General features: G+C 46.7%; 11 protein-coding genes across 11 annotated transcripts; 9 read left to right on the plus strand and 2 right to left on the minus strand.

Annotated features, from left to right (window-relative positions):
* Window positions 1-344: 344 nt before the first annotated feature.
* PGRI_038330 (phosphatase PAP2 family protein) lies at window positions 345-1,892 on the plus strand (the record flags this gene model as incomplete). Its single annotated transcript, XM_040791546.1, has 5 exons — window positions 345-406; window positions 462-488; window positions 539-1,029; window positions 1,093-1,104; window positions 1,168-1,892. The coding sequence occupies 5 exons, from the start codon at window positions 345-347 to the stop codon at window positions 1,890-1,892; spliced, it is 1,317 nt and encodes a 438-aa protein (XP_040645623.1).
* Window positions 1,893-2,675: 783 nt separating this feature from the next.
* On the plus strand, window positions 2,676-3,375 carry PGRI_038340 (uncharacterized protein; the record flags this gene model as incomplete). The annotated part of the gene is made up of 2 exons (XM_040791547.1): window positions 2,676-2,750; window positions 2,827-3,375. The coding sequence occupies 2 exons, from the start codon at window positions 2,676-2,678 to the stop codon at window positions 3,373-3,375; spliced, it is 624 nt and encodes a 207-aa protein (XP_040645624.1).
* A 703-nt stretch (window positions 3,376-4,078) lies between these two features.
* On the plus strand, window positions 4,079-4,453 carry PGRI_038350 (uncharacterized protein; the record flags this gene model as incomplete). The annotated part of the gene is made up of 1 exon (XM_040791548.1): window positions 4,079-4,453. The coding sequence occupies one exon, from the start codon at window positions 4,079-4,081 to the stop codon at window positions 4,451-4,453; it is 375 nt and encodes a 124-aa protein (XP_040645625.1).
* Window positions 4,454-5,089: 636 nt separating this feature from the next.
* PGRI_038360 (putative FacC-like extracellular signaling protein) lies at window positions 5,090-6,054 on the plus strand (the record flags this gene model as incomplete). Its single annotated transcript, XM_040791549.1, has 2 exons — window positions 5,090-5,660; window positions 5,735-6,054. The coding sequence occupies 2 exons, from the start codon at window positions 5,090-5,092 to the stop codon at window positions 6,052-6,054; spliced, it is 891 nt and encodes a 296-aa protein (XP_040645626.1).
* Window positions 6,055-6,497: 443 nt separating this feature from the next.
* PGRI_038370 (uncharacterized protein) lies at window positions 6,498-7,012 on the plus strand (the record flags this gene model as incomplete). The annotated part of the gene is made up of 3 exons (XM_040791550.1): window positions 6,498-6,661; window positions 6,716-6,751; window positions 6,838-7,012. 3 exons carry the CDS (start codon window positions 6,498-6,500, stop codon window positions 7,010-7,012), a joined length of 375 nt encoding a protein of 124 aa, XP_040645627.1.
* A 4,638-nt stretch (window positions 7,013-11,650) lies between these two features.
* Window positions 11,651-16,792, minus strand: PGRI_038380 (Cytochrome cd1-nitrite reductase-like, C-terminal heme d1; the record flags this gene model as incomplete). Its single annotated transcript, XM_040791551.1, has 5 exons — window positions 11,651-15,477; window positions 15,532-15,697; window positions 15,745-16,083; window positions 16,145-16,702; window positions 16,769-16,792. The coding sequence occupies 5 exons, from the start codon at window positions 16,790-16,792 to the stop codon at window positions 11,651-11,653; spliced, it is 4,914 nt and encodes a 1,637-aa protein (XP_040645628.1).
* A 570-nt stretch (window positions 16,793-17,362) lies between these two features.
* PGRI_038390 (Fructosamine/Ketosamine-3-kinase) lies at window positions 17,363-18,488 on the plus strand (the record flags this gene model as incomplete). The annotated part of the gene is made up of 3 exons (XM_040791552.1): window positions 17,363-17,501; window positions 17,555-17,673; window positions 17,724-18,488. The coding sequence occupies 3 exons, from the start codon at window positions 17,363-17,365 to the stop codon at window positions 18,486-18,488; spliced, it is 1,023 nt and encodes a 340-aa protein (XP_040645629.1).
* A 1,209-nt stretch (window positions 18,489-19,697) lies between these two features.
* PGRI_038400 (Major facilitator superfamily domain, general substrate transporter) lies at window positions 19,698-20,673 on the plus strand (the record flags this gene model as incomplete). The annotated part of the gene is made up of 4 exons (XM_040791553.1): window positions 19,698-19,771; window positions 19,842-20,326; window positions 20,388-20,572; window positions 20,647-20,673. The coding sequence occupies 4 exons, from the start codon at window positions 19,698-19,700 to the stop codon at window positions 20,671-20,673; spliced, it is 771 nt and encodes a 256-aa protein (XP_040645630.1).
* Window positions 20,674-21,669: 996 nt separating this feature from the next.
* On the minus strand, window positions 21,670-22,338 carry PGRI_038410 (uncharacterized protein; the record flags this gene model as incomplete). Its single annotated transcript, XM_040791554.1, has 1 exon — window positions 21,670-22,338. The coding sequence occupies one exon, from the start codon at window positions 22,336-22,338 to the stop codon at window positions 21,670-21,672; it is 669 nt and encodes a 222-aa protein (XP_040645631.1).
* A 1,072-nt stretch (window positions 22,339-23,410) lies between these two features.
* Window positions 23,411-24,058, plus strand: PGRI_038420 (GNAT family N-acetyltransferase; the record flags this gene model as incomplete). Its single annotated transcript, XM_040791555.1, has 1 exon — window positions 23,411-24,058. The coding sequence occupies one exon, from the start codon at window positions 23,411-23,413 to the stop codon at window positions 24,056-24,058; it is 648 nt and encodes a 215-aa protein (XP_040645632.1).
* A 354-nt stretch (window positions 24,059-24,412) lies between these two features.
* On the plus strand, window positions 24,413-25,561 carry PGRI_038430 (FAD dependent oxidoreductase; the record flags this gene model as incomplete). Its single annotated transcript, XM_040791556.1, has 1 exon — window positions 24,413-25,561. One exon carries the CDS (start codon window positions 24,413-24,415, stop codon window positions 25,559-25,561), a length of 1,149 nt encoding a protein of 382 aa, XP_040645633.1.
* Between the last annotated feature and the right edge of the window lie 189 nt (window positions 25,562-25,750).

A 25,750-nucleotide genomic window follows, 5' to 3' on the forward strand; every position in this document is an offset into this window, starting at 1 on the left:
TGTAGACATCCAAGAGGCTGAAGGATGAGATCTACAAAAGACCCTTGAAGAAAAATCAAAAATGTCGCGTGTTCATTTACTATATATATAAGGTGAATAAAGCATACTATAATCTATTTTTATATCCCAAATTAGGATATCCCGTGGAATATATATACTCAGCCCCTTTGAGACCCGAAAGCCAATCAAATACATTTGAACGCGCAGTCCGCCAAGTGTGATTACCGCTGATGCCAAGCAATGTCTTTGATTAGGCAGAGATGTTTATTTTATACCGTTTCCCTTTTTTTTCCTAATCTTCAGATCTTTTGATTTGAATTTCTTTTGGGAGTAGTCCTGGAGTCATGGAAATCCCCGCGAAACTGCCCTTCTCCAAGCGGCGGCTTCGACCGCGCGTTGTTATCTCGTGTGTCTCGTGCCCCAGTTTCCCCCCGCGAAACCCTGAACTAACACTTCCTCAGTTACATCTTTGACTATGTGATCATTATGTACGGACATTCCCATCCCTGTTTATGCTGTGTACTAACTCAAGAAACAGTGCATGTGCCATCGGCTTCGCGATTCTCAACAAGGTCGAGCCCTACCACCAACACTTCTCCCTCACCAACACCTCCATCCAATATCCTTATGCCGTACATGAACGAGTCCCCATGCCTCTGGCCCTCTGCATCTCCGCTGCTTTCCCACTTGGGCTCATTATCGTTTACACCTTGTTCCTCGATGGCTTGTTTTCACACCATAAGCCACAGGATGCGGTGTCTGGGAAGCGGAAGCTGAGAGGTCCACACCGCTGGAAGGACAGACTTTGGGAGCTCAATTGTGGTGTTTTGGGTCTTTTGCTGGCTCAAGGTCTCGCGTTTGTCATTACACAGGCGCTGAAGACCGCTTGTGGCAAGCCGAGACCTGATCTCATCGCTCGTTGTCAACCAGCCGCTGATAGCAAGGACCTTTTCCCGGGATTGTCGAACTCAACGATTTGTACAGGTGATCCCGCGTTGTTAACAGATGGATTTCGGTCGTGGCCGTCTGGTATGAACCATGACCCTGATACCAACTTATGAGAGTCGCAAATGCTAACGTTAATTCATCTAGGCCACAGTAGCTGTGTGTATACCCCTTAACCATTCGCCGGGTCATTCCTATCACTAACATTTTGCAATCAAATAGCTTCCTTCGCCGGTCTCGTTTACACATCGCTTTGGCTAGGTGGAAAGCTGCACGTTATGGACAATCGGGGTGAGGCCTGGAAGGCCCTACTCGTCATGGTTCCTCTACTAGCAGCAAGCCTCATTGCCGTGTCGCGTATCATGGACGCGCGCCACCACCCCTTCGACGTGATCACGGGGTCGATGCTTGGAGTCGTCTGCGGCTGGGTCGCATATCGCCAGTATTTCCCACCGCTCACTGAAGCCTGGCGCAAGGGCCGGGCCTACCCAATCCGAACCTGGGGGACTGATCCTGCAGGTCCCGATGCCGTTCGATTCACGGGCTCCAAGGGCGATAGCTCTACTGCGCTCCGCAATCAAGAAGAAGAGCCAATGGCCCCGGTAGATCTCCCCAGATCGGAGCATGCCAGACCCGATGCCTCTAGCTACCTTCAGTCCTCAAATCCATATGCATCCAATATGTACAATCGCCGCCCACATGACCATCACGCTGATGGCGGTGCTTGGTCGTCGAGTGAGGACGATGTTACCAATGGGTATGAGATGCGACATGGTCATGCTATGGGGCAGAACACCGGTGCCGGTCACCATGTGCCTCAATATGACTCCAGTAATGCGTATGTGTCCCAAACACAGCCGCTCACGGCTGATACAGGAATCTATGCCCCTGATGCGACAGCGGGTCCAGGGCGTCCGTTGACGGATATGCCCGGTCGGGCCATCTAAAGATAAATGATGCGATGCGTTATTGATGGTTTGCAGTCTAGTCCAGAGCGGTAATTGTCCGAAGTTATTGCTTATGGTTTCAACCATGGATTATTGCGGTGGCTGGTGATACCACTCTGTACTAGTATGATTATGAGCATATTGGCGTTGACAAAAAGAACTTACATTTTTTTGTGAATGAAATCAAGCATAGATCTGACAGTTCTATATCTTTTCAAACAAAATTAATATGTAATTATTGTATAACTTGCTACAATTGTAATGAAGTCAAGTTCAGTATGTTGTATGGACTACTCATAGTCTCCACTTAATTGTGGTTGGCTTGACAACGATTATATATTCTGCCCTAACCTATCAGTCTAAAGAACAAGTCAAATCAAATGCAAGACATGGCTTAAAATGGGACGGCTCATGCAAGTGCCTAGACTAATGAATATATTAAAAAGTGTCGAGGTCAATATGGAGGAGTCGGGTCACCCCAGCCACCAACATCGTGCATTGTGAGTCGCCCAGCCTCCTCAGCCCAAGATGACGCTGAATATCTTTTTCTAATTCCCCTCTTATTTGTGCTATTTTCCTTTTTTTTTTAATACTTTCTCTTCTGTATTCATCTGCATCTTCTACATCGTGCATCCTGCACTGTAATCGCAACTGCCTGTGCTTTCTTTGCGAGCTCGTGTAGCCCCCCCCCCCGACGATCTTGTACATCTGACATACCAAGCACATTGAGACAGTTGCACATTCCAGAGATCTCAAACCCAATCTCTCTGAGAAGCCGACAAGATGATTGGCAGTGTGTTCTTTATATTCAACCGCTTGGTTGAGATCGTCTTCCTGATCCCAATCATTGGCATGCTGGTATGTCCCATTTTCAACTAGTCTGATCAACAATACCCCTCCGAGTCTCCCGCTAACTAGACGTCTCCAAATACAGTCATACTTCGTTAATGGCTACCTAAAAGCAAACGAGTTGACCCCACCCTATATCCTGGTCCTCTTCATCGTCAGCGTAATCGCCATCTTCTGGGCTCTCGACACGCTAATCCGCTTCTCAACAACAAAACGATCCGCAATCTTCGTCGCATTCGTGGACATGATCTTCTTCGGCGCATTCATTGCATCCGTCTACCAGCTCCGCTTCATTGCCAACGCTGACTGTGCCAGCTGGCATGGTGGCTCTGTTTGGATCTCCCTGGGTCCATTCGGGTCCTACGGCCAGCGCACAGATAACCCGCTCTCGCTGGATATCAACAAAACGTGTGCCATGCTGAAGGCCTCTTTCGCAATTGGTATCATGGAGACGGCATTCTTCTTCTGGACTGCGCTACTTGCGCTGTTCTTGCACCACTCACATGACAAGCGGACTGTTGTTAAAGAGACGACTGTTCGCCGACGCAGTCATTCCAGTCGTCGTGGTCATGGATCTGGCTCGCACTCACGTCATCGCAGCTCCAGTCGCCGACCTGCACCTTATGTCGTTTGATTTTGTTCTATAAGATTGCCTTTTTCTTTTTTTACGCAAAGTGCTTCTCATGATTTTATGAAGATCATATGCCTTAATGAGATACGGATTGGGATATTTCCTTGGATTGAATCCAGAACAATTGTGATTTGCAACGATGGGTATCATATTCAGATTTTCGTTCTATGTGCTGAAAGGTCATTTCCAGCAGAGATTGCGGTCTCCATGTCTTTTCATACTGTTAGTTTTATTTGCAATGCCAACCCCTTACGATCAATATATGATACTAGCTTTATATCTACAGTTTTGGCCATATTGGCATTCTGTGAAACGCTATTTAAAAAGTGCTAAGACGCTAGACCTATGTAACTCGTGAGCGCATGAAGACAGGGAAGTATATACTTCACGACTCATGTCCTGCTTGGAGCCCAGCAGATGTGTCGATCAACACCAGTTGAATAAAGGCATATATCAAACGGGCAAGTGCACTCCTTTGTCTAGGACAACCAACCGCGGTTTGGGGGTTTAGGCAACCATAACTGCGGTTTGGTATCTAAACCGCGATCGTTGCCTGGGCTCCGCTTGCTTTCCAATTTTACTCTTGTCTTTCACTTAAGTATCTACATTTATCCTTCAACTTGCAGTCTCACTACCACTACCCAATTCTCTCATTTCACGTTCATTCGCCATCTTCACGCCTTTTCATCAAATACTACAAGGCGAGATGGGTTCTCCTTCCAAGCGCAAACGAACCGATGTCGATGACGACCCCCCAGAGCGGGTGTTCGGCGTAGACTTGACGTACTCCCCGACACAGGACGCCAGGAAATTGATCAAAGGGTACAAACCTCGCTACCAATCCATTTGTGATGAAGTTGACGTGCTTTGGCGCACAGCACAGATGAATAAGATGATTCGAGAAGCCGCGGCCAGTCTGACGTGGCCCAAACACATTCGGGAAGCTCAAAAAGGCGTTGACGAGGGTCAAGCTGACCAAGACAAACTGTATGCCAGAGTCGTCGACCGAATCAACAAGGTGCAGAATGCCGACCTCAAATCCGCACTTCAATCTGCGCTACATGAAGTTGATATTATCTAAGAAACTGTGGCACAAACGGATAGGGCCGTTGAAGGAAGATGATCTACACATGACCTCGACTTTCAATCGAACGATGTACCGTGGACAATCGTCCGCCAACCGGCGAGTCTCTCTAACCCTCTGCGAATCGGTCAACCAACGATCCCGGGATGATATCTTTGGTGGTGACTAGGGTATGGCATTGTTCATCTACATTTACCCCTTTCCTGCAACTATTTTCTGTTCTTTTCATTTTCTAGCAGCTCAGACTGCGACGGATGCATCGTCATTTGTTTATCACCAACGAGGACGTTGGTGAAGCGTTTTTAATGGGCCATTGTTACGGGCTATGATCATCTTCAGCCCTCGCGCCCCCTAAGTAGATAGAAATCCAATTTTCTTATCTCCTACAGTTCCCAAATGACTGACCATTTATAGTGACAGCTACGAAAGGGACCTTAGAGTGAAACGTACTTCAACGCCCCTGATTTCAAATTGCATTCGTATTCAGACTCTTCTATTGTTAGATCGGATACGAAGTACGAGGAGCCAAGATCGGATCTCCTCGGTCTTCCGTACTTCATCCCGCGCCCCTCTCTATAAATACTCCAAGTGTTAGCTTGCCCAGTTATTTTGTTTTCTACCTGTACTTTCACCATGATTCCCACAAAGCATTGGACAAGGCGTTTCAAACCAGCAGCTCTCATATTTCTACTGATTGTTCTTTTGTTCAATGCCCAGCCCGTGCAAGCAAAGATCCCCACATCTCAACGTTTCGATCTATCAAAGCCTTCATACGACCTCTTCCGCAGCAAGTCCCTCCATGACGTGACAATACAGCAAGGCTTCGCCTTCGACAATACCAATCGCCGACTCTTCGTCAGCCAACGACGTGACGGTTCCTCCGACACCGCGGGCGATCTATGCATCACCCAACTTGACTTCGACGGCAAATATGTGGGACACATGCATTTGAAGAATTTCGGTCACGGCGTCTCCTTTGGCGCTCAAGCCGTCGGCTCATCATCCTACTTATGGACGGAAGTGGAGGCCAATTCGAATGGATATGGCAAGAAACTTGCTCGGTTCAAGTTTGTTAGCGGAACTACGCTATCGTCATCCTCGTCATCGCTTAAGAAATTCGCCCCCGTCGCCGGTGCTACGGAACATACCTGCTCCATTGATCCAGTGAATAACCGTCTTATTGTTCGCGCCAACCTCAGTGACGGTAAACACATTTCCGTGTTTGACTTGACCAAGGCGACGGATGGGGATTTCTCTAATCCGCTGGCGAATTTCAAGCTTCCAAGTTGAAGACAGCGTCGGATACATTCCAGGGGTATGCGGCATATGGCCAGTATATCTATCTCTTATACGGAAACTCGTATGATGTCACCGGCGGGAAGGTCAATTCAGATGTTACTACTGTCGATATGAATACTGGGGCTGTCGTTCAGGGTCCTCTCATTACCAAGGCGGGATCAACACTGTCGTTCCGTGAACCTGAAGGGTTGGCTATCTATAAGACTGCAGGTGGGGAAGTTCGTCTTTTCTTGGGTTTTGCCTCGGGTGAAGGTGGTGATCGGCGGTCGAATTTATTCTACAAGAATGCTTTGGTTTAGTCGAAACATTTTGATTTTGTGCAAATGTTTATCCTGAATCCACATTTTAAAGTCAGCTTCAATCAGATCAAGGTACCCAGACGATGGAATCTGAGAAGACTACTAAAGATGTCACTGGAAAGACTACCGAAAAGATATCGTTAAGTGTATAGTGCCAAAAGCTTCATTTATTACCTACCCATATGATTTTACCTGACAGACCTTGGGTATTTTCCCAGTTATTTCTTGAAAACTCTCACTTTTTGATTGTACCTTCCAATGTTCTCGGCGCCTACTCAAAATACTTTTTTTGGTTCCCAGCTGCAGAAGCTTGTTCTTTCTGTAAAATAAGAAGCTATAGGCGTAGTTACGACGTAGTTGGTACAGATTAAGCAGGCACGATGTTGCGTAGAGGGTATATCATGTTTCCACCACCGTGAACTTGTCTTCACAACATCGCAACCATGACAAACAACATCACTAATATCATAAATATCGTTGTTAATGCACTCCCACCACCTCCTCCATCCACCTCCGCCAACCAAACCTCCCCATCTCCCTCTGCCTCTGGGACCTCTCGGTCCATAGGCGAACAGTTGGTCGACGACCCGGGCTTTTGGGCCCTTATGTGTGTCGTCGTGGCCGGGTGCTTTGCTGGCTGCGGCTACTTTCTTTGACGGAGGCCGGTCTCCAAGGACGAGGATCTTGAGGGCACCCCGTAAGTGGCAAACCACGATTCTTATGGATACTGCATTGGCGGGTCTTTTCCTATGTATGCACAGAGGCTAATGTATCACAAAATAGCCTCAGAGAAGTCACTGTGGGTGGGCAGCCCACGAAGACCGACGAGGAGATCGCCGAAGAGGATAAAGCCAATGGCCATCCGCCTCCTGGGGCCTTCGGGACCCTCAAGACCCCTGACGCCCCCGAGACCCTCGAAATTCGGCCGCCAGCTGGGATGGCTAGCTCGATATGCTGAAGTGATGCCGAGGCGACGGCGTTCTTCTGTTGTTTTATCTCTTTTTTCTCTCCGAGAACCTTAGCGAGGTGAGATGAATGAAAACGGAGCTTTTTAACAAGCCGGGGAGGAGGAGGAGGAGGAGGAGGAGGAGATGGTGGTGGTGGTGGTGGTGTTCCTCTGGGCTTTTTGGCCGTTTTTGCTTCTCTCCGAGGACCTCAGTGAGGTGAGATGAAGGAAGAAAACGAGTCTTTTGTCTCTACTTTTTGTTGCTTTCATTTTTGTCTTTCTTTGGTTGGCCCTCTTCGGAGGTGACCATATCTAAATACATACTGCTGGGCAGTCTCATCTTGGAAATGCGTTTTGCTGTTCAATGTAGACCCCTTTGCAGACTTAGATCTTATGGTAGACCCTGATTGATCTAACGTGAGACCTTGTAGAGGAGAGGTGCTAAAATTCACTTTATATAAAACTCTTCTCTCAGTTATCTCTTAGTTATCTCTTAGTTATCTCTTAGTTATCTCTTAGTTATCTCTAAGATGTCTCTTGCCTTTGGCTCCCATTATCTTATTAACATCCTTCTCTAATACTGTAACTTCCATGACAGTTAAGAGCCATGAAGAATATATTTCCGCAACAGAATTTTCAGGACAGTCACTAGCAGTAATTTGCTATAGAAGCCCAAACACCTAGGCGGTAAGATTTCTAGAGAATAGTGATCTAGTGCCTGATTTATATATAGTTTCATACACGGGACGTGGTAAGAGAAGTATTTTCACCTGGACAGCATTAGCAGTTTCATCAAGCAAATCAATGCTTTTCCCCTTCTTTTGGTCGTTGACTGATAAACTTGACATCTACACAGAATGATATTTGAGAAGACCACCGAAAATACCATTAAAAAGACATAACAGGGCTGCTTATGAGGCGCAGTATTCTTGTATGAATAATTCAAGAGGTTTTAGTGCAGGATAAACGGCAATTTCCAGCAATCTCATCCAATGAGGATCACTCCTAGTGACAATTCCTGCTCACCATTATAGCCGAGCTGAACATTTCCAAAATTTCTTCCAAAAACTCCGAGGCAACTTTGCGGGGGCACTATCACTCGCTTTTCGGACACTGGCCGCTATATCATAGGATGGAGGATTTTGGCCAAGTTTATCATTCGTATTATCCACCTTTGTTGAGGACTCAAGTAATCGTCTAGAAGAGCAAAAGCAGTCATCGCGATCCTGAGAGTTCTGGGCTAGCTCTCTTCGCATCTAACGGTTGGGATTGTGCTTCAAGGAAGCGTAAGCTCGGTCGAACTCACTGTCGGGGAGACTTTCCATAGCCATATAGATTTCGGGGGTTTCAATGCGTTTTTTTAGAACCTTTGCTATCTCTGTAATCTTCTGCATCCCCTCTTTCATTAACAGAAACAACTTCTCGAGGAAGTCTATCTTTAGCGGAAATTGTCGTTGGGCAAAGGGTGTTTATCGACTAGGTTAGCAACCTCCGTATTTATCTTCGTATACTGTTGTAGTGCTAACCGGAGACTACACTCGTTTTCGATGACAGAGGTGAGTGCATCTGGGCTTGGCTCGCATGAGTAGTGGAGAAGGGTGACAGTCGGAGACCGGCTTTAATTCTTGGCTTTCAAGTAGTTCGGACAATTTTTTCAGAGATAATATGATTCTCGGTAAACTTATAAGATAGAAAAATGAATATTAAAGTATATAATTCGAGAGGTTTGAAATAGTAGAAAGATATATCTGGACATCATAGATATACTCCTTGCCGCCGCCTAATGAGGAATAGATCTCTTCTTGGCGTGCCATTTCCGTATTAGTGCTCGGGCCTTGCCGCCTTTTGCTCACTGGGTAGATCTGAGCATGCCCTGATTCGCGCCCTTATTCGCTCACTGAGTCTGAGCTGAGCCTCCTCGTGGAGAGTGAGCGACCTCGGAACGGCGGATCATGGACCACCTACTCTGTACTTCTCACCTCGTTCTACACGGCGGTTGACTCCGCCTCTGATCATTTTGAGGCCCGGGCCATTGGGCGTCCTGCAAAGAGACGTTAACCCCTGCAGATGATGGAGTTGAGCCATTCCCATCATAACGACTAATGTAACATAATAGATTGTTTAGCATTAGTACGAAGTACCTAGGTAGGTTTTGGGCTCTGTGGGCCAGTGCGGTGGTCTAAGCGTGCCGTTCTCCCGCCCCGATATAAAAGCTAAAAATGCTACTTCAGTTCTTACGTGGTCTAATTCCCGTTGGTGTTACTATCGACCTCTTTAGATTCACCATACTAGAAAGATTTAGGGAGAGAAAGGATAAGTATGTATTATGGGTGGGACACCCCTAGGGCTAGTGTCTGGCTACTATCTACATGCATAAATACATAACATGGAGTTTATGTATCCCGGTGTATAATTAATAGATATGAATACCAATATCTGTCATATTCAGAACAACCTCGGAAAATGGGAAGCTGGGCAAACTGCCTAGATTGGTCAATATCAGGCATCAGATCCATTTTGGCTGACAATGTTGCATTTTCTTTTATCCTTGTAGAGTAGGCTCTAGTTCCTGGGCATTTCATGGAGAAGTTCTTGGCACTAGTTTATAATCTCAATAGCATAATCGATCTGTATAGCGAAAGGCGATGAGCTGAGTAACCGAGATCCCATACTTTTAGTATACAATTGAAGACATTCAAAATACCGGTGTTTCATTTCTATAGTCTAAAAAACAGTCTTCAACCCTTTTAATTCCTTTCATACATTTCACTAAGCCACCAGAAACTGTTACATATCCCACTAACATTACCATTTCGGCCCCCATAACTCGTGCAGGCCAATATGCATAGGCTCAAGGATATATGGATAATCCCTACGAATTCTCATCCGTATTCTAAACCGCCAAGATTGGTCAACGTGGATAGCGTACTATTCGAGTAAGACATACAGTTCTATGGGCTGTTTCCTTCTTAGCTCGGGGGCCGTGGTATATGGGCAGATTCCTGCAATGTAACCTCTACCAAAGACGAATGAATCGCATAATGGTCCCTCAATGGGCATTCTATTCCAATATTTCGCAACGTATCATACTCAGGCAGCCTTGGCTTTTGCTCCGAAGAAGTATAAGTACCTCGAACTATCCTCTGGAAACTCATTCTCCTAAATATCCAGCCTCCCTACACAATTACCAATCTCAATCAAACCACAACATCCAACACCAATCTCAATCAAACCACAACATCCAACACCATCTTCACGATGAAGTTCACCGCTATGCTCTTCACCCTTATGGCAGCTACTGTCGTCAGTGCTTCAGTCTTGGAAACACGCGACGGCTGTGGAAGCACCTATGGTCCTGACCAACGACGCACCAACAGCCCATGCGCATCCTCTAACGGAAACAAACAATACTGTGGTTGCGATAGGAGCGGTATTGTAGGTTGACACGTCCAGTTTTCAACATCAGGTCATGTTTTGCTAATGTTTCCTGCTATGAAAAGGTCCAGTGCAAAGGTGGAAAGTGGACAGAGGTTCGTGACTGTGGTAACAACGCCTGCCACGGCGGCACCGAGGGCGGAGCCTTGTGCTAGGTTGATACCAGCACCTGAGCTGACATCGGGATTGGGTGATATCCTGGTCCATCTTCCGGAACTACTGGGCAACTTGGAAGGATTCAGCATCAGACAGTTTGCCAGTTTCTAGAATCCAGCTTGAAAATATCAAATTGTGAACCAACATCTATCTTATCCACTGATGGGTAGATTGTTATGGTTTACAGAATTTATTCGAATGTTTTATCCCTTATTGGACGTATGATTGATAGGTAAACAAGTATCTTCTTTGATTCAAAAATAAATGATCCTGGAAGAAATATTGCGGTGAGTGCAGTTTCGTCCGAGACCAGTCTCTTCATTTCCATTGGGCCTGGATAGAAGTACAAGACGCCACAGGTTATAGTCACCTAGTACATGACACTCTTGTGCTCTAGCATGTGCATATTTTATGGTACTCGTAGGCTGAACGGGCATTTCAGATTATGCACCGCCTGGCGTATTGCTTTCTTTTTCTGGGGGTAGTTGAAGTGTTACCAATGTAATAACACTAATTCGTATGCCAGCAGTTCAAGCGGAGAATTGGAGACATCAATTTGACATACTTGGAGTAGTTGACTCACGAGAGGTATAATTGGATATGAACTGAGAATTGTTGGTTTTCAGACTCCTCATGAGGCCATGATCTACCAATTCTGATAGATTATTCTTCCCTTGTATCCGAGTTTACTGCAGTAGCTAAAGTTTGCTTGAAAAGGAGCCTTGTCAAGAAGGTACGATTAGTGACCATAGAAGCCGCCGCACCAATTTTCTTCTCTTTTCTTTTGCCCTCTGTACTTAGTATTCTGGATGAATGCATACAATTATTTCTCGAGAACACTCGTCCAGTAGCATTCTCTAGAGAATTGCAGTTGATGCTAAGAGGAAAATATCAATCCTCGGGAAAGAAAGACAGGAAGACTTTAGATATACCGTAGGCTTCTTTCCTCATTTTCTTGCATCATCCCTCTAACATAGCAGCAAGTACGCTCGATTTCAATTGCAATCAAATCACGGTATATACATGAATAGAAGGGAGGTCATGTCCCTTCGAAACGAATCACCCATGAGATAGCCAGGTGCTAGTAATCTCAGCCAGCTCCCCATTATTCGGCATCAAAAACACCCCATTCGGAAGCAAAACACACAGCTCCAAGCATTCCATATTCAACCAGTCCTTGGGGAGGAAGTAGTGTCGCTGTACTTGGTCCGGGTTGAAGTTGGAACCGAGGCTCCAAGAACATACCCAGTAGCTTTTGTCAAGGAAAACAAGGCGCTGACGCGAGAGAATTCCAAGGGGGATTTCAATCTGGCGTTGAATTTCGGCTGGGATTGTCATATTAGTTTCGGTCGAGGCAGATATGGTTGGCGTAGTTGGTAATTGGGACAGAGAAGATGTTTGAAACAGCAATGTGGCGGTTTCTCTGCGGCCGTTGGTCAAGACTGTGGTGTGGATGAGGAAGTGAGAGCCCGAATGAGCGCGGCAGATGCGCTGGATTTTGGCGTTTTGTTTACTGTGCTGGCGGTCTTGAACAATATCTGGAGTGACCTTGGGATCTAATTCGGATAGTAATGGTGGTCTCGCCAAATCCATGACAGCAATTTCACGAAGATCGTCCCATCTATAGACACGAGCATGACTGGTGCTGAAAGACAATAATAGCTTTGAGTCTGTTAGATGGTTGATCCACTTCGTATCTGGCGATGTAATAGCGAGAGGCTCTCTGCTGGATCGGGTCGACGTCACCGGTTGAACGGTGACTGAAGGCCCATTTTTGACTAAAACAATTGTCCCATTTCCATTGAGCAGGACTTGTTGAACGCCTTCGGGACTAACATTGATTGTCGCCTCAAATTCTTGGTTGACACTCCAAGTTCGGTCGCTGCCTGTATGAGTCTCATGAATCTTCTTCACGACGACCCTCCCTGCCATTTCCACACTGGCTAGGAATCTTCCGTCAGATGACCAATCCAAATATTCAATTGGTAGTTCCAAAGGTGATCTCCAGAGCTCAGATGTCACATGCTCGCCATCTGAGGAGTCTATTACACTGACAACTCCATGTTCATTTCCAACAGCATGGTATCGCCCTCCGAATTGAACGGCAATTGCGGTGATCTGTGCCCGTACTTCTGCAGAAGCCTCGGAGACAATGGCCGATGGAATGCTGGCCGCCTCACTCCCAAGGTCACTATCCTCACCATTCTCGTCCCCTGCAAGTAATGCATTCGGCTCCCAAACATTGCACCATGGACCACGAAGGTCATATAGTCGTTTGCTGTCTGGACTGAAGCAGATATCGTTGATGACATGATCGCAGGAGAGCTTGTAGATTAGGGTGAAATGATGGAAACTATACAGCTTGATCATGCCCTGGGTATCGGCCACCGTAAAGAACTTGCCCTCAGGACTGCACGCAATAAGTTTTCCCTCGGCTTCCAATTCCTGCTGGCTGTTCGTGTATGGGTTCCATCTGAAGACTTGCCCTCCCATATACAGACCGAGAATTTCTTGGGATTTCGGATGCCAGATCATCTGGTCTACAACGGTCCAAGAATTCCCCGCGTATTCATGGCTACGCATACACCGTCCCAGGAGAGTGGCAGTCTCCAAGGACCAGACACATAGAGGAGAACCGCGATATGCGACAGCCACACAGGTTGCGTCAGCATTAAATGCCATACGCCAAGGGACGTTATTCACAGGCCTGTCCAGAGCCGTGGCCGTTGTCAGAAGGCTGCCATTTAAGATCGACCAGGTGGGAGCTTGGTCCGTCAGTCGAGCGACTCTAAGAAGTCGATCCGTTGATCCGACGACAATCTGGGTATCCTCGGTGGAGAATATTATGGCCAAGGCCGAACTCCCAATGGGATTCTTGATCCGATGCATGATTTCTCCCGAATCGACAGACCAAATCTTTGTTGTCCGGTATCCGTATGTCACGAGAAGATTGGAGCCGCGACTGAAACTCATTGCGGAAACCCCCTCTGCGTGCTTGAGCACATGCTTAGTCTCAAAAGTCGTGGAGTTGTATAAAGTAATTACTCCTAGGCCGGTCAACACAGCAAAATGATCTCCCGCGCAAACAATTATGAGACCCTGCGTTGCTGGTTGGAGTGAGATCTTTGCTAGTCCATCATCCCACGTGGACTTTGAAAGTCCCTTGACTTCCAGAGAATATGGACGGGGAGCAAATTGTTCGAATTGTCGATATATCATCGAAGCCTTTGGGCAGAACGGCGGGATTTCCTGGTAGATAGAGGTAGGGCACTCGGTCAGATGCAGCCCAAACTTCCCGATGAGTTTAAGCAAGTCTGTTGCCCAGGATTCCACCAAGTCCAGTTCCTCAAGCCGATGAACCATTGGGTGTGTCACAGCATTGCGGCCTCGTTTGCGGCGGGCGTATAGGTTCATGCTCTTTGCAGAAGACACGAGAACTCGTAATTTCCTCGCTTCAGCCAGTGCCACAATCCAGTCTAGAACGTGGTTGCCTTTGAGGAACTTGGCCAAAAGAAGTAGCGGTGCATCTGAATCAGAGGATACTTTATCCAGGTGATAAGCCCATGAGGTCATTGCATAGTAGAAAAATTCTCCCCTCAAGCTGTCTTTCCGATTCCCGGGTTGAAGATGTAGATCTCGAGGTTGGTGCTGCTTCTCCTCCAAGACAGCCAGGCACTTGGTCAACAACTTCTCATGACCTTCTGATACATTGACTCCTAGTTCTGAGTCTGTCGCCACTATATGATCCCTCGCAGTCTGATGGACCATCACTAATCGACCAGTAGCAGAGTCAACAATGACAAACTGCCCGCAAACACGATTGATGAGGAGGCTCATCTCCACCATGGGCAAAAAGTCCGGCTCCAATGCTTGTGCCAACTCACTGAGGACTAACGGCCGCCGGGAGCATGTGGCCCACATCAGGATTCTCTGTCCCAGTTTGCGGTCGCGTGGCTTTGTGCTCGCGATGATGGTGCGCTCCATGCGTTGATATAATTGTTCCATACCACCCGGGATACCACCCAGCGTTTCATCGACGTCCTCTTCTGTATTGCACTCCGCCACCTCGCGCATTGCGAGACTGGCCCATAGGAAATTACCATTCGCACAGTTCACCATTTTGTTCACCAACCGCGCTTTGAATTCGGGGGCGGCACGCAAGTATTCTACTTCTCCTTCGACATAGAGCCTTATGTCTCTTTTGGTACTCTCCAGTGGCAAGTACGCCACCGAAAGCACAGTTGACAATCTGTCAAATGTTGTGATGAGCCCCGACGTTTGCCGACTAACAAGGATCACCTTGATGCGCGTCAATGAATGCGATACACTCCGCATTAGCTCTACCAGCTGCTGTGGGTTGTCGGACTCGTCAAGTGCATCGATAACGCAATAGATTGTTGAAGAAAATCTAATTTTGAACAGCAGTTGAACGAATATTCTCTCCCAAATGACCTTGTAGTCCGTTTTTTCCAACGTCTTTGTGGCGGAAGGCATGTTTTTCAATGCGCGGCAAAATCCGGGCAGCTGCTTTGCAATCTGGAAAGCAATGCTCCTCAAGCAGGCACTTAGCGAGCGCTTGGACTCGTCACTGAATCGAAAGAAGTAGTACACACAAATAGACTCTTCTAGGAGCTTATGCGTGACAAAGGCCGATAAAACCGATTTGCCACTCGCTGGCAAGGCGTGCAACCACAGCATGGTTGGGGAATCCTCGGCTTCATCCATCCAATGCATGAAGGATGGATGGAAGAGAATCCAGTCGCAAGTTCCAGGTGTCCACCTGGAATGAAAGAATTCGAGATCATCATTAAAGGCATCTGACACTGCCAACAGAGTCTGCAACTGTTCAACTTGTGTTTTCCCCTGGTCTCCAAATAAAGATTGTCCTATTATATCCAGGTCAGTACATGTTTGATATCAGAAGTACAAGTTCAACTCACCTGCCGAGCGAATAGACGAGACCAAAGTTTTCAAGGCATTTCTAACGCTGATGTAATTGTCGTCCTGGGTACTACCAAACTTGCAGACCGTATGATGATCGGCAACCAAAGGCTTTGAAATCTCTTTCGGATACCCGAGAGTAGCTGATTCTTTCTCCACCACCATCTACCGGCGAGTCAGCACGTGTAAGCTAAAGGTGTAATCCTACATACCATCTTTTTCGGGCCGATTGAGGTCTGTAGGGTCTCATAGAACGAAAGTATGTCCAGGTTCGGAGCGATGTGGCGGAATTGCTCGTTCAGAGCTGCTACAGTCTGAGACCCGGTAGTGAGCTCTGATATGTATAATTTGGGACTATGATTGAACAGTGACACTGTCAGGATCTTGGTTAAGATATCAGCCAGATTAGACCCGCGATGTGGTGTCGCCAAAAACAATATCGCACTGATCGACGATACGATGTTCGAATACTGATCGTCGTTTTGGCCAAGAATATAGGCCTGCTTAACGACGAGGCCCCCCATGGAATGAACAATGAATATAATGGGTCTCTGACGGTACGAGTCGTAAATACCCATTCAAACAAAAGAGCAGGAAAGATAGAGGACTCACCAAGCCCAACTCAAGCTCTTCCAATTTCATACCCTTCGCAAACTTCATCGAATACAACAGGTCTTTCGCAAAGTCGGTTATTCCCGTGATAGGGGTCGATCCGGTTGATGCCCAGTTCGCGTTATAGCCAAAGGACAGGATCCTTGCCATCCGAATCCCTGGCTCGAGAGGAAGCCATTTCTCTGGCCAGAAATACTCTGGATCCCGACCCCGTGCCCACGTAGCTCGGCTGGTACCGCCTAGACCATGAACGAAGATGATGTCGAGAGAAGGCGATGATTCTGGTTCATAAAGAACAGTCAGGCCCAGAGGGTCGTTACGTCGGTCGGTGGAAACTGATAGATTCCGCGAGGGGAGTGCGAATGTTGAGTTTGCTCGCAAAGTCTCAGCCAGAGAGAGCTTTCGGCCCAGCTCCGTTGGGGTGTGTGATGGATCACCAAGCTCATTGGGGGACCACACTATTTCAGAAGGATCAGGTGAGAGAAAAGGAGTCGTATCTAGGCCTTCTAAGGCTGTCTTGTCAGGTGTGGTTTCTTTTGGTGTCTTTCCTGGACGAAACTATAGGCAAGTTAGAATCATATTTGCTGAAAAGAAACATCCATTTTATGCCATGTCTTCACTCACCCATTTTGGACGGCTGTTCGGCATTTGTAGCAAATTTTGAAAAGTTGCATGTCTCTTTCCGCTTGCCTTTGAGATGGAATGTATTGGGGGCTGTGACTTTGGGAGGCCCCGAAGCTTGCGGCTCAACAAATTGTTCCCCGTATTTGCTTTTAGTTCACAAATTGCGGTGACTGGACTGATCCAAAGGTATTATTAAACAATCCTTGCTCTTCCCTCCTCAGATTGGTCTACACACATATTGTGGCTGCTGATTATGTACAAGGGTAGATGCCGTCACGCGACAACATCCAATCCCCGAGGGTTCATCCCGCAATTCATGACATTCACTATAAACTACCCCTCACTGGGCGCATTTTGTCTCATTTTCATTGGTTTGAACAGATATTGTACTACTACGTGGCACGGCGTTGTTCACAGGTGCATGCACCCGGGTGGCCGCTCAAGCCCTGGAGCCATCCAGGGGGCTCTGCTCTTACCGTTTACTCGTACTGAGTATATCACCGGGCCTTTTTGTCAGGCAAGTAATTAATAAAGCCTTTATTCGCAATAGCCCTCTCTGAAACAATCCACCCTACTATTACAATCACAAGTAAGATGGCGACAATAACTGAACCGGTTCTTGAATGGACTCCCCCAACAGTTTCGCTGGGTAAAGTGCCTTTAGTCACCCCAGCTCGAAGCGGAGGACAAGATATCAAGGGTGACTTTCCGTTGGATCAGATTGTAGTTGACAGTTAATGCTCCCTCTAGGAAATACAAATGTCTTGAGCTAACCTCGTGCTTTAGATTTCCCCCCAGGTACCCAAGTCCATTCCTCTGACCGATATGGAGCTTCGGCCTGGACGGTTACTGCAAGAATTGTAACTACCCTCCCAAACGGGGATCCAAAGCTCTATTTTCTGAAGGTATGAGGAGACTGACGAAATAAAATCAAAATTAACTCATTCATCTGCAGTGTGCCGAAGAAGATCAAGGGAAGGCCATGTTAGAGGGAGAATTCAACTCTATGGTTGAATTGTACAAAACAAGCCCCAACTTTGTCCCAGAGCCTTACGCATGGGGTAAACTTAGTGTCTCTCAACCTGCGACGTATTACTTCTTGTGCGACTTCATCGAGATGGGCAACATGAATCCAGATCCCGTTCAGCTCGCCACCAAGCTCGTGAAGTTGCATAAGGCAAGCATATCTCCCACTGGCATGTTTGGCTTTCACATCGATACGTGCCAGGGCAGTCTCCCTCAGCGGACTGCGTGGAACCCAAGCTGGGTCGACTTCTATATCCAGCTAGTCCGGGGAGCGATGGCACTCAACACAGAAAAGAATGGCAACTGGAAGAATCTGGAGCAGCTTGTTGATCGACTCATTACACATGTAGTCCCTCAAGTGCTAGGACCTTTGGAAGCCGATGGCCGGGTCGTAAAGCCAACTTTGATCCACGGCGACCTGTGGGATGGAAATATCGGAACCAGCCTTGAAAACGGGGAGCTTTACATCTTTGATGCGAGTGTTTACTATGCGCATAACGAGATGGAAATCGCTATGTGGCGTGCAAGATTCTGCAAAATCCTGGGCGCGAAGGTTTACCTCAATTCCTATCTCAACCGAATGGGCATCAGTGAGCCCGTCGAGCAATTTGAGGACCGCAACCGGATCTATAGTTTCTACATGACACTGCACGAATCAGCTTGCCATAATGGTTCTAGCTTCAGAGAAGAGTAAGTTGCACTTTTCACAAATCTTTCTCGAATCCTTACTTATCAAATGCCGTGACAGGTGCTATGAGAATCTCAACTACCTAATCAACAAATACGCTCCACTTAACGAATAAAGTAGTTAAAGTGACATCGTCTGGTTTCCAATGGTTATCATTTATTCATGGATTGAAAATAATCTCGGATTGTAGCGAGCCTCTATCTTGCTAAATGCTCTTTGCCAATCAAATTTCGAATAATTCACTTGTTAAAGCTCGAGGGCCATCTTAATTGAACTAAAGTAGTAGCTCGGCTCATCTTTTAAAGCGTGGCTTTTAAAGCGTGGAACACATGGTAATGAAAAGGCACAGAGATCACGGCAGATCCAATCTAATCACGGGGACTGCTCAAATATTATACGATCCCTGCTTTTCAATACACAAATCCTTCATAATTTACCCCTCAGTGCCTAATATTCGGCCCTAAGCCTCATCCACACAGTCCACCTGCAATTATCCAAAGCCAGTATTACTTCAAGGCGCAGACCTGCCATATTTCACTCCAACCTTGCACAGGGTCTCACCATAGTCTCGTCACCATATACTCTTCTTGGGATAATCTTCTACCTCTGATGCAGATAACTACGATGAGGAATGAAGAAACCACACCAGGGCATACTAGGGCTTCAACCGAGAATGTTCCTCAACATGGCTATCCTTCTACTCCTACAAGCTTTCCCCGACATAACTCTCAAGACTTGCTCAGATCAAAAGAGGTAGACTCAGTGCCTCAACAGGAAGCATATTCTGTCTTCACCAAAAGAGAAAAGCATATAGCAGTTTTTCTTATTACATTCGCCGCGACATTCTCTCCCTTGTCCTCGTTCATCTTCTTTCCTGCCATAAACGCCCTCTCTACGTCTCTCAAAGTTTCAGTTGAAAAGATAAATCTCACCGTCACGTCCTATATGATAGTTGCTGGGCTCGCGCCGGCAATCGTTGGTGATCTAGCGGATATGACTGGTAGGCGGAACGTTTACCTGATCACTCTTCTCATTTATGCTGCCGCCAACATAGGATTGGCGTTGCAGAATAGTTGGATAGCGCTTTTTTTGTTGAGGATGATGCAGAGTGCTGGTGGTGCTGGTATGATTGCTTTAACCCCCCGTCCTTTAACCTAGAAAGGTCATTGATGTAGGTGTATCAAGTTCGCTAACGAAGAATAAGCAACTATTGCGATGGGGTACGGGGTGATTTCTGATATTGCTCCACCATCCGAACGTGGGGGTTATGTTGGCGTTGTGCTTTTAGGGTAAACCCACATCCGCTCTCCATCACTGCAAATCATATCAAAGTCACACCATAACTCTTCCGTCTTATAGTCCCAATATTGCAACCGCAATTGGTCCAATCCTCGGAGGAGCCCTGAGTGAAGCTCCTGGATGGCGCTGGATATTCTGGATTCCCGCTATAGCCTCTGGAATCTGTATCTTGCTTGTCGCTCTTTTCCTGCCCGAAACAGCCCGTTCTATTGTCGGTAATGGTTCGCGTAATGTTTCAGCTCTCTATCGCCCAATTTTCCGCTATCATCGGTCAAGAACCCCAACCCCTCTGCCTGCCCTTAACGAGGAAGAGAACACCCCACGAAATTTCCGGATTCCGAACCCTCTCGCGACTCTGAAGATCCTCGCATCCAGAGACAGTCTTCTCATTACTGCCATCTACGGTGTCTATTACATGAACTTTAGCTGTCTTCAAGGCTCCCTGTCAACACTTTTCATCGAAATCTACAAACTCTCAGAGCTGAAGGCAGGCTTGGTTTACCTACCCTTTGGTATCGGGTCCTGTATTGGTGCATACTGCTCAGGTATAATTGTCTTTATTTCCTTTGCCTGGAAGAGAATATCACTTAACTGCTATCTGGCTAGGAAAAATCATGAACCGTGACTACCGCCTCACAGCTCGCGCCCATAATCTGGTAATAGATGCCACACACGGCGACGATCTGACTGCGTTCCCCATTGAAAAGGCCCGTTTCAGGAGTATATGGTACTCCATCACCGCAACAGGAATCTCTACCGCCGGATATGGATGGGCATTACAGTCCAGATCTGTGAGTAACCTACCCAGCTTTATGACTTATCAATCGTGATAAATGCTCATGGACCCTTTAAACTTAGCATATAGCTGTTCCCCTCGTTCTACAATTTATAATAGGGTTCGCCATAGCGATCACTTTCAATGCAAGTATCTTCCATTGGACATATGTTGTCCCCCCTCAAGAGCCTCACTAAACATTATTGTTCTTAACTAGTGCTGCGGTACTCTCCTGACAGACTTGAACCCCAAATCCCCAGCTGCAGCGCAGGCTGCGAACAATATCGTCCGTTGTTCACTTGCGGGTGCAGGACTTGCTTTCCTCCAAAGTTGCTTGGATGCAACAGGGCCTGGATGGACGTTCACCTTATTTGGAGGACTAAGTATGGCCTGTCTTGGCTTGGCATGGTTGGAATGGGAGTATGGCAAGAGGTGGAGACAGGGATAGTTCAATGATGGCAATATTCATTTAAAAATAACATGGTGAGAATTACCATAAATTTTGATTGATTCTTGTGATCTTCAAAGCTAAGCCCAGTTTATCCTCACCCGCATGATAACCGAAGTCCACCATTCGAGGCTATAGAGTTGATGCAAGCCTAGGGCTTCGTACGGAGTGTATTCCGTATGCGCTTTGCGGCTGCACCCAACAGGGTCCTACCCTACCCCAAAAATGATACCTCCAATGAGCTAGGGATGTGTGCATATGCCAAGATTCTCACTATCCCATACGGTGGTTGTCACCCAAATCTCACTCCGCGAAACCCCATGCCGCATGGTTACAATTATGCGGTAGGGTGCTCACCGTCACCCACCATCCACTCATATACTAGCCAAGCCAATAAGCTGGTAATTGAATAACCACCATGAAATGTCACTGCTGCATGTTCTTATTAAACCTTTTTGTCTGCGGCATTTTTACTCTTAGTATCCTTCTTGGTTTGAATTCTTCGGTTGAGAAGTATCTAATTACTATAAACCAACCTAGGAGGGGACATATTATAATAATAAAGAAAACTCTTCACAATCAATTCATTCTATATGTCTACTCACCTGAAATTGAGCTTCAAAACATCTGATCACAAAAGCAGCAAAACTAAGCTAAGAGTACTCTCACATATCCTCTAGATCAAACCGCATGTACAGCTTGTGGACGTCAGCACCAATGTGGAAAGTAACGATTCTCGCAATTCGCTTTCTCTCTTGGCCCCATGCGCACAGAACAAATGCTGCAACGACTTTGCCTATTCCAACCCCTAGCAGAGCACAGAACTCAGGTGAGGAAGGCTCCCAGGTCTGCTCCGTGCTGGATGGATAACGTAGTCCCTCACGGGCTTTGTACACCTGTCTGACACACGATAGGGTATTCTTTTCGTTGACATTAATTACAAATACATTCTTCAGGCTATCCAGGGGGAAATCCATTTCGTAGGCTGCCTTGGTGAACTCAGACATGTATGGATCGTCACTTCTCTTGGATCTGAAGATGTCGTCAATAAAAATCACCCCTGGCCCAGTACGTCCAATCCACCACACCGGTGGACCTTCGTCACGCTGGGTGATACTGATATTTCGATAAGTTGAATTTGTGTTGTTCATGTGAAGGGCAGTTAGTAACGTCGCATCTAGCTTCACAGATGCGCGGTTGACAGTATAGTCCTGATGTCTAGTCGTCAAAAAGAAGGTGGAAATAGGGTACGGGAAACGCATTTTTGGTTTGCTTTCTATCAACTCCTGCATGCGTCGTCCCTTGATTGCCCACACAAGGTAAGCTTCAGACATTTTGCTTTGTACTGGCGGTTGAAGGACTGGATAAGATGAAGTATTCGAGAAGAGTCTGTAGAAATGCTGACTTGTGGGCTGCTTGGTATGGTATGGTATGGTATGTCTTTCTAAAGGAATTTAACGGTTACTAGAGATGGCTTTTATATATTTCAGACCGAGAAAAGCCCGGGAGTACAAAGAAAACTCGATCAATGCAATTAATCAAGATTAGGACAATGGGGTTAAAGCCAACAATGCGAAGCAAAGGATTGAATAAACAAAGAAGTCGTTGAGGCTGTAGTTGAAAGAGCTAAGTGGTCCGGGTTTCATGCGATTAACACCTCCATACTCACCTGAGCTCATTTGACAACATATTGGCAGTCCACGGGTGTTTCTACAAAGCAAACTGGCAAGATGTGTTGATAATCAATTACCCCTGACCCCCGGCAAAAAATTGAACTGCCAAGTTGGCAGTTCCATCGATTGAACCTTTGGATGACAGTACGTGGCAGAATATATCATATCCATATCCTGTGAGGAATCTAACATGACCAATAGATTATAATTAGACATCAATTTTCCTAGTGTTAATCTGTCGAATAACACCTTCCAACAACACGGATGTTTACGCAACCGTAAAATCTGCCTCGCCTACTCGCGAAGCAGCATATGAACTTGCCTGGTATCACAACAAACCTTCGAAAAAGCATTTCCAGCTCAGTATATACAATGAAGGCAAGACGTGTCATACGTTAAATTCGGTGTGATCCAGGACTTTCATTTTCAATTGACTCGACGAACTACACATGCAAATTGCGGAATAATACACAGTAGCCTCCCTAATATGCAGAAGCCTACAATTTTGAATTGACAGATATGTACATATAAGCTGTGATAAGGCTCAGCAACTATTATAATCCACCATATGAAATACTAACTCATAGATTATTGGACGAATAATTGGTGGGTCTTCGGAGTTGAGCCGAGGCTTATCACGCTAGTGTACGAGGTCAGCATTCCAAGGTTTTCATTCGAGTGACTCAACCACACTGCAGGCACTTCCAAGAGGACATTGAAAGCAGATATCAACATGGCCACAGAGGGTGAATTTGTAACTGTGAAGGCATTCTTGCCCACAGTCCCGCTTCCCGCAAATAGCGAGCGGCCAGCAATAACCACAGATCGCTTACTTGTCCGCGCCCTCCAATCAACCGACTTGGAAGCGTTACACGTCTTGCGCACACAAGAAGAAGTCATGAAGTGGACGATTGCTGGGTGCATTGACGAAAACATCGAAAAGACCAAATCCAAATTGGATCCTTTCCTACCACCAAATGACCTTATCACCGCCAATTGCGCCATCTGCCTAAAGGAAACGGGCGAGCTTATCGGTATCGGTGGCTGCCATCTTTATCCTGGAAGGCATGGGTGGCCTGAAGTTGGATACATGCTTCGGACGGACGCTTGGGGGAAAGGTTTTGCGACGGAGTTCTTGACAGCCTGGCTGCGGTTTTGGTCAGAATTACCTCGGACAGAGCGGGAGGTCAGAGTTGAGAAAGAAATGGTCATTGGAGAAGGTGCAGTGGATGGACATCTTATCGCTCTCACGGAAGCAAGCAATAGTGGAAGTCAAAGGGTGCTGTTGAAATGCGGGTTTGAGCGATTCCGCGAGTTTACTGAGGTGGATGATACCAAGACAGTGAACCTCGTTGCTTTCCGTTTTCTTTCAAAGCGATAGCTCACATTAACTATACCACATCTGTACATGAAAGATATGAAATAGTATTTATATCGTTTTGATCATCAGAGGTGTTTATGTGCAAAGAACGAGGAACGAAGAAAATGCCGTAACCCCCACTCCGACATTCTAATATTCAACCCGTCAACTCCGGGCCCATCCCCGTCCAAGCTGGCTCCCTAACGTCACACAACCTTGATGGAGGAGGAGGGGGAGTAACACGTGAGCGGACCGTCCCCGTCATACCCGGTTATAGATCACTACCACTGAAAGCATGAAGCAGACCGATCCTAAGCACTGATCAATCTAGTACGGACATCACTCGGAATACAAAAACTTATTCTCGGAGAAACAATGGAACATTTTGACATTGCAGTTGTTGGACTTGGGGTGCTTGGAAGCGCAGCTGCGTATCAAGCCGCTCTAAGAGGCAAGAAAGTGGTCGCATTCGAGCAATTCGAGCTGGGCCATGTGAAGGGAGCCTCTCATGATACTTCACGGATTGTCAGAACAGCAAATGCAACACCTCAATACGTCTCTCTAGCCAAAGCCGCCTACAAGGACTGGGCCTACCTGGAAAAGGCCACAGACCAAAAGTTGTTAACGATCACCGGTGGTGTCATGTTCTTCCCTAATGGCTCAAACCCTCCACGCGTTGACTTCACCACAAGCCTCGCCGCTAAAAATGTGCCGTATGAGGTTCTGGATTCCAAGGAAGTCAACAAGCGTTGGCCCCAATTCAACATCCCGGACACAGTCGAGACGCTCTATACGGCCGACACCGGCATTGCTCACGCGGCTAAGACAGTACTAGCTATGCAAAGTCTAGCAAGGACAAACGGCGCAATTCTGAAAGAACACACACGAGTGGACCGCGTGACGCCGAAGACATCAAGCACCGGTGTCGTGATTGAAACATCCAAGGGACAATTCCACGCAGCCAAAGTCATCCTCGCTACTGATGCATGGACCAATAAGCTTCTTGCTCCTCTTGGAGTACACATCCCATTAACGGCAATGCAGGAGCAAGTGACATACTTCAAGCCGACGGACGAACAAGCCTGGGAACCCGCCCGTTTTCCCGTATGGATTTGGGGCGGCGATCCCTGTTTCTATGGCTTCCCATCTTTTGGCGAGCCGACTATCAAGGTTGCCCGTGATACTTCGAACAACTTCATGACACCTGAGCAACGTACTTATGTACACTCGCCTCAGTTGCTAGAGCAGCTTTGTTCGTTTGTAGGCAATTTTATGCCTGATAAAGGCCGTCAACCGCTTCGCACTATCACTTGTCAATACTCTATCACTCCAGATCGACAGTTCATTATCAGCCCGTTGGAAAAGCACCAAGATATTATTGTTGGTCTAGGGGCTGCCCATGCATTCAAATTTGCACCGGCCTTCGGTCGTGCTCTTGCGGAGCTGGCAATTGATGGGAAGAGTACGGAGGACCTTTCGAAGTTTGGGATTCCAAATAATGCTATACATACTCGCAAGCTCTAGGCTAGGATATTCATGATTTATGATATTTCAAATTGAAGCCAGATCATCCTCCAGGGGGTTAATGTTTCTATCAATAATGGTGCAGGGTGCCATGGGAGTTTTATTGATGCAAGAATCAAGTGAAAAAAAAGAACCAAAATTGACTCAAAGTTGTTAATACATATCTCAACACCAAGACCTGGAATCATC

This window comes from Penicillium griseofulvum (genome assembly GCF_001561935.1).
Source record: "Penicillium griseofulvum strain PG3 chromosome Unknown contig_86, whole genome shotgun sequence".
In the NCBI taxonomy this organism is placed as follows: Eukaryota; Fungi; Ascomycota; class Eurotiomycetes; order Eurotiales; family Aspergillaceae; genus Penicillium; species Penicillium griseofulvum.